This window comes from Gadus macrocephalus, chromosome 5, assembly GCF_031168955.1.
Source record: "Gadus macrocephalus chromosome 5, ASM3116895v1".
NCBI lineage: Eukaryota > Metazoa > Chordata > Actinopteri > Gadiformes > Gadidae > Gadus > Gadus macrocephalus.
The window spans coordinates 11,892,909-11,906,701 of NC_082386.1; the positions used below are offsets into that span (position 1 = coordinate 11,892,909).

The 13,793-nt window shown below is 42.4% G+C and overlaps 2 protein-coding genes across 2 annotated transcripts; one reads left to right on the forward strand and one right to left on the reverse strand.

Annotated features, from left to right (window-relative positions):
• Positions 1-149: 149 nt before the first annotated feature.
• On the reverse strand, positions 150-7,994 carry msh4 (mutS homolog 4). Its single transcript, XM_060052338.1, has 20 exons — positions 7,345-7,994; positions 6,979-7,137; positions 6,427-6,590; positions 6,219-6,329; positions 5,996-6,111; positions 5,460-5,633; positions 4,998-5,170; positions 4,351-4,418; positions 3,910-3,984; positions 3,760-3,824; positions 3,456-3,625; positions 3,225-3,361; positions 3,017-3,120; positions 2,633-2,757; positions 1,710-1,910; positions 1,483-1,601; positions 1,266-1,394; positions 883-1,054; positions 711-799; positions 150-403 (listed from the first exon to the last, which is right to left on the reverse strand). Exons 1-20 carry the CDS (start codon positions 7,544-7,546, stop codon positions 212-214), a joined length of 2,745 nt encoding a protein of 914 aa, XP_059908321.1. The 5' UTR covers positions 7,547-7,994; the 3' UTR covers positions 150-211.
• Positions 7,995-8,025: 31 nt separating this feature from the next.
• Positions 8,026-9,489, forward strand: vcpkmt (valosin containing protein lysine (K) methyltransferase). Its single transcript, XM_060052341.1, has 5 exons — positions 8,026-8,327; positions 8,443-8,556; positions 8,686-8,758; positions 8,929-9,048; positions 9,158-9,489. The coding sequence occupies exons 1-5, from the start codon at positions 8,074-8,076 to the stop codon at positions 9,260-9,262; spliced, it is 666 nt and encodes a 221-aa protein (XP_059908324.1). The 5' UTR covers positions 8,026-8,073; the 3' UTR covers positions 9,263-9,489.
• Positions 9,490-13,793: the final 4,304 nt, after the last annotated feature.

Here is a 13,793-nt window from a genome sequence, read left to right on the forward strand (position 1 = left end):
CCGACCGAAGAGAATGGATTTTTCCTCAGTCTGGACGACTCACTGAAAAACCTCGCCCTTACATGTAGCATTCCATTGTCATAGAAGAAGGTGGGGTTTCCCAACTGAATAATTTATCAACATAAATATATTCATAACAACATTTTCATCATTCTGAAACGCCTCTATCCCTCTTAGAGTTATATGTGACCCCAAAGGACAATCAAACCACTTATTCTTCCTCTACATCCCCTGCCTGCATTGTTGCCTGTATAGATGCCTCATAGTTCTTCTTCAGGCCTTTCAGATAGATTCTCAGGCTGTCTTGGTCCAGTTTAGAGTTCCTAGCAGTCTGCAAGAGGCGAGTGGCCAGGTGGTGCACTGCTCTCTGCTGTTGTGTTTCTGGATCACTCTGCTGTTTGGCCTAGTCAAGGGGGGGAGGGGGAGTATAATATAAAGTAAGATGTCCATAAAGTTAGATGTCATAAAGTTAGATGTCCGCAGATATGTGATAATACAATGGCTCAAAGTAGGGACACTTTTATATCATTCAACATTAGGGGTCTGCAATGTGCCACTGAATGGCTCCAGGAATAGTGTCACTGCTTAACTTAAGTTGTATGATTCACATCTTGCACACAGTGCATTTTTAATATAAATAATAAAATATAAATACATGATACAAAGTATTTTCATGGTATGTGTACACCATGACGCCACAGGAAGCCTACCAAAAGATGCTGGCTGACCCTTGAGGAAATGGCCTTTGCATTTTGGATAATGCTTTGTGGCAGGGCAGTCATCTCTGCTGCTCTCAAACCTAGCAGAGCAAAAACCACAAAACCATTTGTTCAACCACTGGACTCTACAGCGGAGAACAATGCCATGCCCAGGATCCAGCACCGTATTGTCTTTCCTCCGAGCGTCCTCGACACAGCACGTGGGTAAAGACCACTGTCTCTGCGCCGGCCTCCCCGCGCGAGTGTTGCACCTCCATGTGCTGGTTCTCCACGTTGGGATAGAGAGCCTCTAGCTGGCAGAGCTCCAGGAAGTGTGTTGCAAACAAAGTGAATGCCTGAGAACAAGAAGTTTGACAGCAATCCTGTTCATTATTAAACAATTATCACAACACATTGTGACACACCACCCTACCCATTAACCTTTGTATTCTATATAAAATTGGTTTACTTGTTAGGCCTGTAGAGAAGGCATTGATGGGCGATACAGGTTCTGCATGAGTCAGAATAGGGAGTGGATATGCAGTTTTGGGATGGCATGCGGCCTACCTTTTGGCTCAGAAGGAACTCGCACACCGAGTGGCAGATGCCAATACCCTCCTCTGCACTGGTGCCACGCCCCAACTCATCGATGATGATTAAAGATCTACTGCTTACATTGTGGATTATATAGGAGACCTAAGGGATGCAATAATAACATGATATGCTTTTAAAAAAAGCCCACAATAACCAGCAAAAGCAAGCAAACACGATGAACCAAATGTACCTCCTTCATTTCCACCATAAAGGTGGAAGAGTTGGTCTCAAAATCATCATCCACCCCGATTCTGGTGAATATCTGATCAGCGATGCGGAACGAGGCATATTCTGCAGGAACGAAGGAGCCTGGAAAACGGTTCAATGTTTGTTTACAAGTCCATACGTCTAAGTCCTCACATTATACCATGTGGAAGGAAGTATTTCACAATTCATAGGATACAGACTGTTCCTCACCTATCTGAGCCATGATCTGACACAGCGCCACCTGTTTGAGGTAAGTGGATTTTCCACTCATGTTGGGTCCAGTGACAATGACAAAGTTGGCTCCGTCTGAGATGTAGCTGTTGTTGGACACGGGCTGCCGGCCGGCGATGCGCTCCAGAATGGGATGGCGGCCCTGTTTGATGGCCAGTGTGTCTGTAAACTCTGGACGCACTACCGTACACAAGAAACCAATGTATTGTTATTCATGCATTGTATACTGATACTTTTTAATATATTTATATCGTGTAATTGTGAGTAATGTTTAAACAGTTTTATACTTTTATACATTCATAGCAGTAAGTTCTTTAAAATCCACATGCAAAGGATGCATTTGGTCTTTAGGCTTGCAAATATCAACTTGGCATTCATACCGATCAATACTTAATAGGTTATGGGTACAATTTGGCTCTGGAAAAAGTTATCAAAGAGAGAAAGAGTTTTGGTTTTGCTAGAAGAAAACAACATAAATGTTTGAGGGAGTTGTGTGTGCTCAGTGAGCCGAGCCAGCTCGGTAGATATGGGTCTGGTTAAATACTGTGGAGAGCTTATGTAACAAGTGTAATCTGAGTGCAAGCTGGCTGACATGGAAGGGGCGGTGCAGTCAGCAAGCGGCTATACAGAGATGCGTTGAGACAGCTGAGGGGTTGTTCTTGCTGCCCATGTGGTGGATAGGGCTGATGCTAACGCAGGCACTTCCCACACACAACTAAATTGAGACCAGCTGCAAATTTAGCATAGCAACGTGGGGCTGCAATGCGTGGTAGGGAACAGGCTGACTGTTACACATTATAGGCACTCATACTTATATGCTAATTTGTTGTAATTATCAATAATGATGATTGAGGTAACTGAGACTAAAATGACATAAATAATGTTTCTTTCTTCAGACTTACCATAGTCTGACATTGTGCATGCATTAGCAAGCGACACCAACATGTCCAACATTGAGACCGCTTCTGAGAGCTTGTAGAGGCAGTGGATGTGCTCATGGACAATACTCAGCAGTTGGCATATTACCCTGCAGGGATATATTGGTTGTGGGTCATGAATGCGAGCAAAATATAATTTGACAAATAGCACCCTCTCCTGGGCAACAACAAAATAATACATTTCTTCTGCTAGTTATCAAAATAGTTATATTATTTTTCCCCTTCACATAAATCATGCAAAAAACGTTTTTGCATTTAAGTGCCAACATATACATTTTCCTGCAGTAAAGTAAGAACTTATTGGATCGTTGTTCATTCGGATAAGACGTATTATTCGTAGCTGATTACACATAGGACATGTGGAAGATCTCCCTCAGGGCCTCATCACAGCGGTAGTTCATCTTCATCAGATCTGCAGTAGTGAAGCTGTAGCTGTTCTTCTGCTTGGTTACCTGGGTGGAGAGTTGGGGAGACTAATGCATCACATCAATCCACAACGTAAGGAATACAAAGGCATCACGGAAAGACCTTAAGCCCACAGAGGGCTCATTGTCACCTTGAGGAACTCGGCTGGGAGCTTTCCGTCTGGAAAGGCCGCCCCTTCAAACTTCATCTGGATAAAGAAACCTCTGGCCGTGCTGAAGCTGGTACGCATGGGCAGGCCATGCCTCTCCCCCAGCTGGTCAACCAGCCCTGGTGATCACCAAATGGTTTGTTAAGTCATTGTGTTACAATGCAAGCAACATTGGAAGACAGAGCGTAATATCGGCCCATCCAGGAAAAGTACCGGCAATGTCATCCACTATCTCGGTGTACGCCCGTCGGGCAATGTCCAGGAACTGGTTGATGTTGGGCCGCACAGCGTAGCACTTTTGAGTGCGCATGCTGAGGCTGCCCTTCATGTAGGTGGTGTCATCGTTAATTACTGTCTTGATCTGCTCCAGGATTGTGTCAAACCTTAACGTGTGAGAAGGTACAGGACACAGGAATCAGCTCAAGGGTCAAACTATTCATAGCCAGTCCAGTAAACGACAACGAGCAGAGTCAAATGGAGAGTATTTACCATGAGAGCGTAACAGTACTGTGTTTACCTGTTATCCTCTAGCGAGGTGCTGTAAGCCTTCAGCAGAGCAGTGGTGCACTTCTTTAACACCATCTGTTGAAATACAATGATTTTAATGTTTTATGCTACATACATTTGTTAAGTTCATTTAAAATATTGCATACTAACAAAGACATACCCTTAGGGATGGCACTAAATCCAGTGTGTGTTTCAACTGAATGGCGTGTGTGATTTTGGCCTCAGCAACTTGTACCTTCAGACATAGAGTAAACAGTATCAAGTCAGAGCAGGGTGCACTTTAGATTACAGCAGTAGCATTTAAATTATATATAATATATACTTGATTCAAACCACTGAATGCTGATGATCCCTTTTATATTACTGTGTATGAATGTTTTTTTACTGTATTTACAATGTTTTGACTGAAAAATTCATAATTGAATTTTAAAACTTTATTTTAAATATTAAATATTTAATGATTACTCCAATAAAGCCAATATTAATATTTGATAAACCGTGCACAACTTGGGATTGTACAGTCATCCTATCTTGAATTATTATCATTTAAAAGACACAGATAAAATAATATAACTAAAAGCAATGTATCCACCCCACACACCGTTTCCTGCTTTGGAATCTGGACAAGGACCGAGAGCAGTTGATCTATGTCGAGGAAATGACCTATTGCTAGAAGAAAATACAAGTCAAACTTTAGGCCATCGTACAAAATCTCTGTACAATACAGATGATCCTGTAACCCAAAGCGGCGCTTTATTAAAGGGGACCTATTATGCTTTTCGACTTTTATGACCTATAAACGTTGTTATAATGATTGATAGTCATGTTTAACCATACACAAAAAACGATGTAGATTTTCGGGAAACTCTTCCTCTCATCTTGGCGCTTTCAGCCTTCTTTGTCAACGCTCCGTTTCGTCCTTCTCCGCCCCCTCGCCCCCCTCCTGCCAACCCAACTCCGTTGTGATTGGTTACCTTGGAGCGCGCGCACGGCCAGATTTGACCAGGCATATGGGGGCGTGGCAGGAGTACGTCTACGTAGATGTTTCCCGGAAATGTGAACAAGTGAATCGCAATCGTTGTCCCGAGTGTTTAGCGCTCTGCACAGCCACCCCAGACTGTCAGCAGGGAATACGTCGAAATGCATGTACGTCATCATTTGACACTTTAGTATGGTTAAACATGACGATCAACAACGTTTATAGGTCATAAAAGTCGAAAAAGCATAATAGGTCCCCTTTAACCTGACCATTTCTCAGGCCGTAGAACAGCTCCTCCTCCTGCAGCAGCTCCTGTATGGCGTCCAGGCGGAGGCTGATGGTATCCACATCAAGCAGCGGCTCCAGGATGTTGGAGCGCAGCCTTCGACCACCACCCATAGTCTTTGTATAGTTGAGCACTCCAAAAAGAGTGTGTTCGCTCCTAGGTACACGCATCAGACAGATACACCAAACACTCTAGCAGGACTCCCGCCGAGAAATGCATTCAACAGAGATAGTATGGAACCCTGACTTATTGTTACTCATTGGCAATGCATTTAGTGCAGGAAGGTTTGCATATAGTCTACATATATTTTTTAGGCAAACATAACATTTTTATCAATACATGATTATTGTATTTGTGCCATGTGGTAGACCTAGCTGCAGGGCCATCGTAATGGTAGGGAGTAGAACATTATATCTGTTAAGAAGATTGTATGATTGCCTTATACCTGCGGTCCCTGTTGTTCACCACCAACTCCAAGTTAGTGGCAGACGCTGAGTCGATCATGGCGGTCTGTTCACTCCCTTTAAAGATGACTTTAAGCGACTTTGGAGCATAAATGGAGTTCTGGATGAACTCTAAGTATTTCAGCAATGAGGCCGCAGCCGCCAAGCAATAATACCTAACAAAAAGGACACGTGGGAAAGTAGATTTACATTTACATTCAGGGCATATAGCAGACGCTATTATCCAAAGCGACCTAGATTAACACCTTCCCCTGTATACAACAAAGCTAGCTAGGATAAATCCTACACAATGTTGAGCACTATTTTTTAAGTGCAAGGACGTACACAACATACAATAAGTGCGGACATTAAATGGCAGGATTTACAGCATACAATAAGTGTGCAACAGGGGTGTGGGGGGTTGGCGATGCAGAGTCTTGGTAAACGCTGAACATGAGCTCCCATGCGTGAACTTTCCTGTTTTGTTTCGTGCGTATTTACAATATCTGCCGCTTAGCTCCAAAACAACGCAGCGTACTTAGCCTGCACTTCCATGACGACTGTCCCAAACTCTGGAGCGCACAGCTGTTGAAGGTACTCCAGTCCCTTCCTCTCGTTGAAGTACTTCCTTTGGATTGCAGTAAAAGCAACCGTCTGACAGGAACACATAACCAACGGGTAAAACAAGGCCCCGGTTTGGAGTTTGTTATTTCTGGTGAATATGATATTTCTGATGGCAGGGTTCTGTGTTGCACTAGCACCTGGAAGTTCTCTGTGATGAGGCTGAACAGCTTGGTCCCTTTACCCTTCTCGCTGGCTGTGTCTGGCATCAGTATCTCCAACGGCACCAGGATATGAAGCTTGGTGATTACCTTCAAATGAACAGCATTAGTACTCCGGATTCACACACCCCTATAAACCTGGAATGTAGACGAGTGCGCCGACATTTATAAGTTGTGACTGTGTTACCTTAGCATAGGTCCCTGTGTCTGCAAACTGAGAGAGGACAAGCTCGGGGCATTTCAAGTTGAGGCTGGCCATACCGATCTCTCCCCTGGCCAAACCCCGGCCTTCCACCACAGCAACAATCACCGAGGCACAGCTGGTGGAGGCAGCAGAAGAGCAGGTCGTTCCTACACCATCGGAGAAGTTAGAATGAGAACATTGATGGGATAGTTGTGTCTTATGTTGTACATCCTGGCACAAATGTTGTACGTCCTGGCACTTAATGTACACTTATTGTATGTTGTACGTCCTTGCACTAAAAAATAGTTCTTTGTATAGCTATCTTCCTAGCTATCTTTGTACTTTATGGGGAAGAGGATAACTTAACAATTGTTAGTGCTTGGCAATTTGTTCTATGAATATCCTTACTGTACCGACAGCGCTATAGTTTCACTTTCTTCTGACAAATTAACTAATTGTAAGTCGCTTTGGATTAAAGCATCTGCTAAATGTCCTTAATGTAAATGTAACTGTGTCTGTCGCTTTAATAGACCAGGATTTAGTGCTGTAGTGTACCGGTATGCTCAGTAAGCGGGGTTCGTGCAGAATGGGCCCCTGGGCCACCAGAACCTGGGGTCTTCCTGAATCGTGGGGTTCCCCTGAAAGAGCTGCCAGTGGTAGATGGAGGGATGAAGTGACCAGCCTGACCCAATCTAAAAAGATGCTGAGATGGACCTGTATCAAATCAAGGTGAGGGGAAGCCATTTCAGAATTGTAATTCAGTCCAAAATAACTGTGAACATTAGCATTAAGACTTTCCTCACTGTATTGCCTCTTGAGGTTGTTTGTTCATTGGCATGTATAAATATAATTATTCTCAATCTGGAATGTTCAACAGTTAATGCAGGCCTATTTATTATCATGGCAGTCACCATCACATACCGGACGCAGGTGATGAAGCGCGGCGAGAACTTGTGTTTGGCGCCCCTGAACTCTGGCGTGATGAGGATGAGGATGACCCGGGGTCCATGGAGACCGGCACATCATGCCTACCTCGACCCAACGGAGACACGCCAGAGCTTTGTCCTGATTCAGGTGTGCCTCCGCCGCCCGTGGTCACCTCCTCCGTGCTGCTTTGAAACATATTCAATTCTTGATAGCTAACTAGATGTTTTTGCCGTTAGCGAAAACTAAGAAAACCGCCATAAACTTGTCACGAGAAGCGCGTGCGCGCGTATGTATTGTACAAAGTGCTGCTCTCGCGCGTTTCGTAACACACGCGTAATGTTTGCATTAATATTGGATTTTACATATAATATAACTATAAAGTCCCATCCCGCTTTTTAACCAACTTTTATGAAAAAAATATTTTACATTAAACGGTTTTAAACCATCCAGTAGTCTATAACCGAGCATAAGTCCTTTGTTTTGTAATTTAAGAATCTAGTCCAAAATTATACTTTTGAGAATTGATAGTGATATTAAAATATTTGAACACAATTATATATACTGACTATATAAAAAATATTTTATAAAGAAGGACTTGGCTGTCAGCCGAGGAGGAACTTGACGAAGAGGAACATGACGAAGAGGAACATGACGAAGAGGAACCTTCAGTCAGGGAGGAAGAATGTGGGGAAGATTATCAGCGCGGACTCTTAAGTCTTAAGTATGGCGGCAGAAAAAGAAAGTAGCTATTTTGTGAGAGAAATCGAGAAAAATGATGGGTGTGTTCTCAAATTAAAACAATGCCACAAAGGAGACGTTGGTTGTGTGGTTTGGGATGCAGCGATCGTGCTGGCAAAATATCTGGAAACGAGAAGCTTTAAGGACCCGGCTACCGGAGGGAACAGATGGGCTGGCCAACATGTACTGGAGTTGGGAGCAGGCACTGGAGTTGTTGGGCTGATGGCTGCATCATTAGGGTAACTTGGTATTCAGATACATTTAGTCTCAACCTGTCATGATTAGTGCTGTCACGTTATAGGTAACGTTTTACTTTGAATGTGTTGAAATAATTAATTGTATTAATCGTAACAGAGCTCACGTCACCGTGACAGACTTGGAGGATTTGCAGACACTCCTGCAAGTAAATATCGTAGAAAACAAGGGGGTTATTAGCTGTGGATCCATCACTGCCAAGGTACTTAAATGGTTTGTACTTATTTTCTGTTTTACATCTGTGCCTGTTTTGGAGTTCCTTATAAACTCGACCTAGCCGACCTAATTGAATTCCTAAGAGCTTTCCAAAATGTTGAATGTAATTGATTATCCGTTTTAAAGGGGTGAAGATGTTTCGGACTTCCTCCCACCTCCAGACTATGTGTTGATGGCGGATTGTATCTATTATGAACAGGTAATGTATCTATTAGGGCTATTATGAACAGATGATTTCATCATTTTCAGAATCAAAGTATTCCTCTAAAATAAAGCAAACTAATAAATGAATAATAATAAATAAACATTGTGATAGAAATTCATATATTGCAGATTTGCAACATGTCTCATTAAGCCTATATGATTTAGTCTGTTGTGCCATTGGTGGAAAGCTTGAAGAAACTTTCCGGACCCTCAACTTGCATCATTTGCTGCTATGAGCACAGAACTGTTGGCATTAACCCAAGAGTCGAAGCACAGTTCTTCGAGGTAAGAAAATAATGTATATTGTTATCTATCCCTTATCTTCCAGTGAACAAATCATTATTTTGTATTTTTTGAATTGCATGTATGCTTGATTATTGCTTCTTTTTTTAAGTTGCTGCGGAAAGACTTCAACTGGGAGGCAGTTCCTTTAGAACAGCAAGACCCAGAATTCAGCAGTCCGGACATCCGAATACTGAATATAAAACGGAATATCTGAATTATTATTTATAACATTTGCCTTTCCTGAGTGAGGCAGAAGAATATTTGTTAATAATTTGTCCTTCTGTTTTGAAGAAGTGTGTGAATTTTTTTTGTGACTTTCATCCGGTAATTGTTAATTCACTAAGTTTTAGTGACTTTACGTGTTTTTCTCTTAAAACAAATGAATTGAAAGGAACAACAGATATCCTCCCTACAATCAAATAAACCTTTCTACCTTGTTAATTGTATGACATCAGTGATTCAGTTAAACCTTTTTTATCTGAATTTTTTTTTAATATTTTTTTTTTAATAATTTTAATAATACTAAATCCTAAGAGAAACCATAAGCCTACATGTGTGTTCTCTTTATATTCCTTTCGCTGTGTACTTGAATTTTGAGTGAGCTTTTTGGCAGTTTACAAGCTGTATTCTATCTGCACCGTGTTGTTAAATCGAGTTGTGGGTGTCCTCAACAAAAGGCCTGGCGCTTGCCCCTTCCTCGTTCAGCCAGCGCCTTAATCTTATGCCAAGGCAGTCTAATGTCCAATTAGTCCTATAAAGTTGGGGGGATTATAGACTATTATTAGTATTAGTCATCAGACAGCTTAGATAATGTATGCAAGGTTGCTGTGAGTGGATGTGCCGTATCTTTTTATTACGGATGATACTTTGAATCATCCTCTGATTTCTGTCTGGGGTTCATTTCAACCAACACTCTGACATTTAGCATTTACAATACACACTCCGCTCAGGGCTATTTGATTGAACCATTGGTTATGGAGGCCTCTCATTTTTTAGTGCCCTTCTATGATGTTTTCTAACTGGCCATGTCTCAGATTTATTTGATTCTAGTAATAAGGATTTATCCTTTTCAACAATGTATAATAAGTAATAGCATACATTCAGATAATTGGTGGATTATGCCACAAACACTAGGGGGCATCAATTGTTCAAATTGAATTACTTGAATTACTGAAGATTATCTCTACACTAAAGATAATCTAATCTTTACTAGTCCACCCCCAAGATTATCTAAAGAGCCAGGTAGGCAAAATGAGAAGATTATATTATTGTAAATCTGAGATATTACATCATAGCACAAGGAATATAAAAGATAGATACAATGCATTGCTAATACATCAAAGTTGAGGGAAAGAGGTAGATAAACACTAGGTTAAATGCCTGTAATTTCAGAGCTGAAACTGCACTGGCTGCCTGTCAGACACCCTGAACGGCACTGCCCACCATGCGAGAGGAATGCCTTTTAAAAGCCCCAGATTAGCTGGAAGATTATGGCCCTTATTTCAGGCATAAACCATGCAGCATGCCCCGTACGTCCACAGGCATGCAGTGGCCCCACTACCTTTCATCCCACCTCCCCCCTGTTTACATAGTGGGGGTTGTATGCATTGGGAACGGCGGCCTTCAACTCTTGAGTTCACCAGGATAATAAGTAAAATGTTCTAGGCCGTAGGCCCACTAATAACAAGTAGCGTTTGTTCCAAGGCTGAGACTAGTGAGGTAATTGTAAGGAGGTGGATAAGAGCAAGGATAAACTGCTGGCCAAGAATCTGCTCAGAATGTAACCGGACTATCTGCGATGGCACAGGACCTTGCATTCATTTAGTGACTGGATTTTGTACTTGCAAAAAAGTGATCTGCATTTCTCCACAGTATTTATTTTCTGAATTCAAATAAGTTGATTGTAGATTGATACATAGGTTAAGCTTTGGATATATATATCCCTGGAAATGGATGGTAAATTATGTCTACAGACATAGCCTAAACGTAAGTGCTATGTTTCTGAGAAATGACGGTTTAACACTGGAGTCCTTTAGGCTTTTGTGTATTATTCTGCTCCCAGAAATTACTGTAAGCGCAGCTGTAGCAGTTGAACAGTGAAATAATGGCTAGTCAGGGATGTGCTATGCATAGCCTTCTGCTTTGAGTTCATTTTTCCCACCCCTGCACTGACACTTTGACTTGGCCCATCTGGCCCATGGGATATTTAGAAAACCAATCCCCATAGTCCCTTCTTTGACCTTGGTCAGAGTACATGAGGGCTAATTCCTTTTCTCTGAGTTGGTACCGAATTCTGGCTCCCCAGTAACTGTTGAAACCAATTATTATACCTTGCAGCTTAAGCATCCCCTTTTGAAATTGAATGGAATTTCAAGTGTGGTGGTATGGAAGATCCTCACACTGAACGAGTACAGCAAAGCCATAATGTGGTCATTTCCCACCAACAGATGGTGCTAAAAATGGCAATGACTCACCTGTGTAATGAGAGAGCAATAAGAGAGTTAACGACTATCAAAGGTACTCATTAAAGTTCACAGGTTGACAATTCTGTCCATTATGACAGCGCAGAGGTACATCTCTGCTCTGTTATATTTGAGGCATCCCTGTTAACGGCATTAAACCTAATAAAACACCATCACCATCTGCCATTTAAGTATTTTCTCATAGTTTTTAACAGCAGAATTGAGAGAAACATCAGCAGGATGGGTGGAGGAGGCATGGAGCGTGACTCAAAAGGCTGTGTGCTGTTTTTTTTTTACTTTGCTGCATCACAGCCAAGCGACACAGTGGGGCCTTTGTGGCATCGTCATCATCACACTGCCAGGAGCCAGGGGACACTGTTCCAGTATAGAAGCCTAATTTTCTCACCAGTTAGCAGGGAGTGGCTCAAGAATAGACACCAAACTGGGCTAATTAAAAATAGACGAGGGAGACAGAAAGTGAGTCTTCTGATTGTGCAGCTTTCCCTTTTTTCCATACTCATACAGGACCAATGCTCACTAGCACAACTCTGATTTATAGATACAACGGGTAAATAGACTCCGCCCACTTTGACACAGTCTCAACGGTTGCACCCTGACCCCCCCACCAGCAGGGATTCTGTTAGGACAGCTGGGCAGCAGTTATAGGATATCAGCATGGAAGAGCATGTTGGATGCACTGACCTCACTATTCCACTCTTCATTATTTACCATTAGTATTGGCCTACACAAACATTGTTAGGACAGTCATATTACTAAATTATAGATGCATAAGAGTCCTGTACTTGAAGTATGCATTTAAAACGAGGAAACAACTCCCTGCTCAATAGGACAAATGTGTGATAGTGAGAATTGTTTCTGAATAAGAGCCAATGAATCGATCCAGTGTTTGTCTTAAACATATGGCATAACACTGTGCTGTTCCTCTGGAGCAGGAGGAAGAGAGGGAGGGGGTGGTGTGTGTGTGTGTGTGTGTGTGTGGTGTGGTGTCCATGTCTGTTTTCCTGAGTCATTACCCCTTTGTAGTCCCGGCCCCATTGTATAGGAGCAATGGGGCCGGGCTTGGTACGGATGTACGGGTTTCTCCGGGCACAGACTGTTGGCTGATGTGTGGCATACTGTCACTGTAAGCAAACACTGACTTCTGTGCAATTACAGCAATCTTGTTAGATGCGGTAGATACGGCCCAGCCGGGGCGCTTCTCCGTGCAGCGGGGTGCAGTCCTCTGAAGGGAGCCATTGGAACGTGGGGAGTGTCCATCATATTGTCGCTGATGTGTTTCAGTCTTTAAGCAGGAAAGAGGAAACAGCTACTGAAGGTTGATATTGGAAGCTGAATCACACCTGTTCCTTTTAATCTGGTTAAAACCGCACTCCAGTACTATGATGACTGTTGGAGCGACTTTTGTGTAAAGAGCTAGGGTTTGTCTTGTCTGTCTAACGTGACTATCACTGGTGGAAATTAGTATATCTAGGACAATTCAAACTAATTCTGACTGGTTTTCAGCTTTACAAAGATTGTTTGTAACAATACCTTAACCCCCCACCCTCCGAAAACAGAGTGTTCCCATCCTCCTGTAATATTCTCCTTGGGGCATATTTAACAACTCACAGTGTGAGGCGATTCACAGTGATGTCCTCACTGAGATCAACTTGAAAAAACACAGCTGGAGGAGTTCAGACACAGCTGTAAACATTAATTACATTAAAACAGCTGTGATAGAAACATTACCTTTCCCAAGAGGATAGAGCCACAGGGGTAATGCATGCATAGATACAGCTCTATGCTTCAACTGGAAAGTTACGATTATATTTTAGATTCATATTAAAATGGAACGTCATGATTGTTTCAATGACCATGATAAAAAGGTTGTAATCCACCACGATTTTCCCCCCAAATGAAAGTGACCTTGAGCCACAGATATGAATGGAATGCAACTTGGATTAAAGCCCAGAGCGCAGTGCGCCATAGCACTGCTCACCAAAACCTTCAAATGGTGTCAATTATAATTCTTCAAGTAAAAGACTATATAAAAACACTAAAGATATCAACCATAGACTAGTCAAGCTCATAGTAGAAGCCAGAGTGCATCTTTGTATGCTTATTCGTTTCACAAGGCAGGAAGAGGCATGCTTTCAGTAGTCTGAGAACGACAGAAAGAAAACCCCAAACTTAACCACTTCCGACCTAGCATCAAACCGTGTGGGTGTTCTCTATTAACGGGGAACCATCCATCAGACACAGCATGAGTGCAGGGATTAGGGT

What these genes read in the sequence shown, in the direction of transcription:
- msh4 (XM_060052338.1), bottom strand. Translation starts at nt 7,546, where the DNA reads ATGTTTCAAAGCAGCACGGAGGAGGTGACCACGGGCGGCGGAGGCACA. An exon ending in GTTCTACGGCCTGAGAAATG is followed by an intron (nt 4,419 to 4,997) that starts GTCAGGTTAAAG and finishes ATTTTCTTCTAG; the next exon opens with CAATAGGTCATTTCCTCGAC. An exon ending in ATCTTCCACATGTCCTATGT is followed by an intron (nt 2,758 to 3,016) that starts GTAATCAGCTAC and finishes ATATCCCTGCAG; the next exon opens with GGTAATATGCCAACTGCTGA.
- vcpkmt (XM_060052341.1), top strand. Translation starts at nt 8,074, where the DNA reads ATGGCGGCAGAAAAAGAAAGTAGCTATTTTGTGAGAGAAATCGAGAAA. An exon ending in ACTGCCAAGGTACTTAAATG is followed by an intron (nt 8,557 to 8,685) that starts GTTTGTACTTAT and finishes TCCGTTTTAAAG; the next exon opens with GGGTGAAGATGTTTCGGACT. An exon ending in TCGAAGCACAGTTCTTCGAG is followed by an intron (nt 9,049 to 9,157) that starts GTAAGAAAATAA and finishes TCTTTTTTTAAG; the next exon opens with TTGCTGCGGAAAGACTTCAA.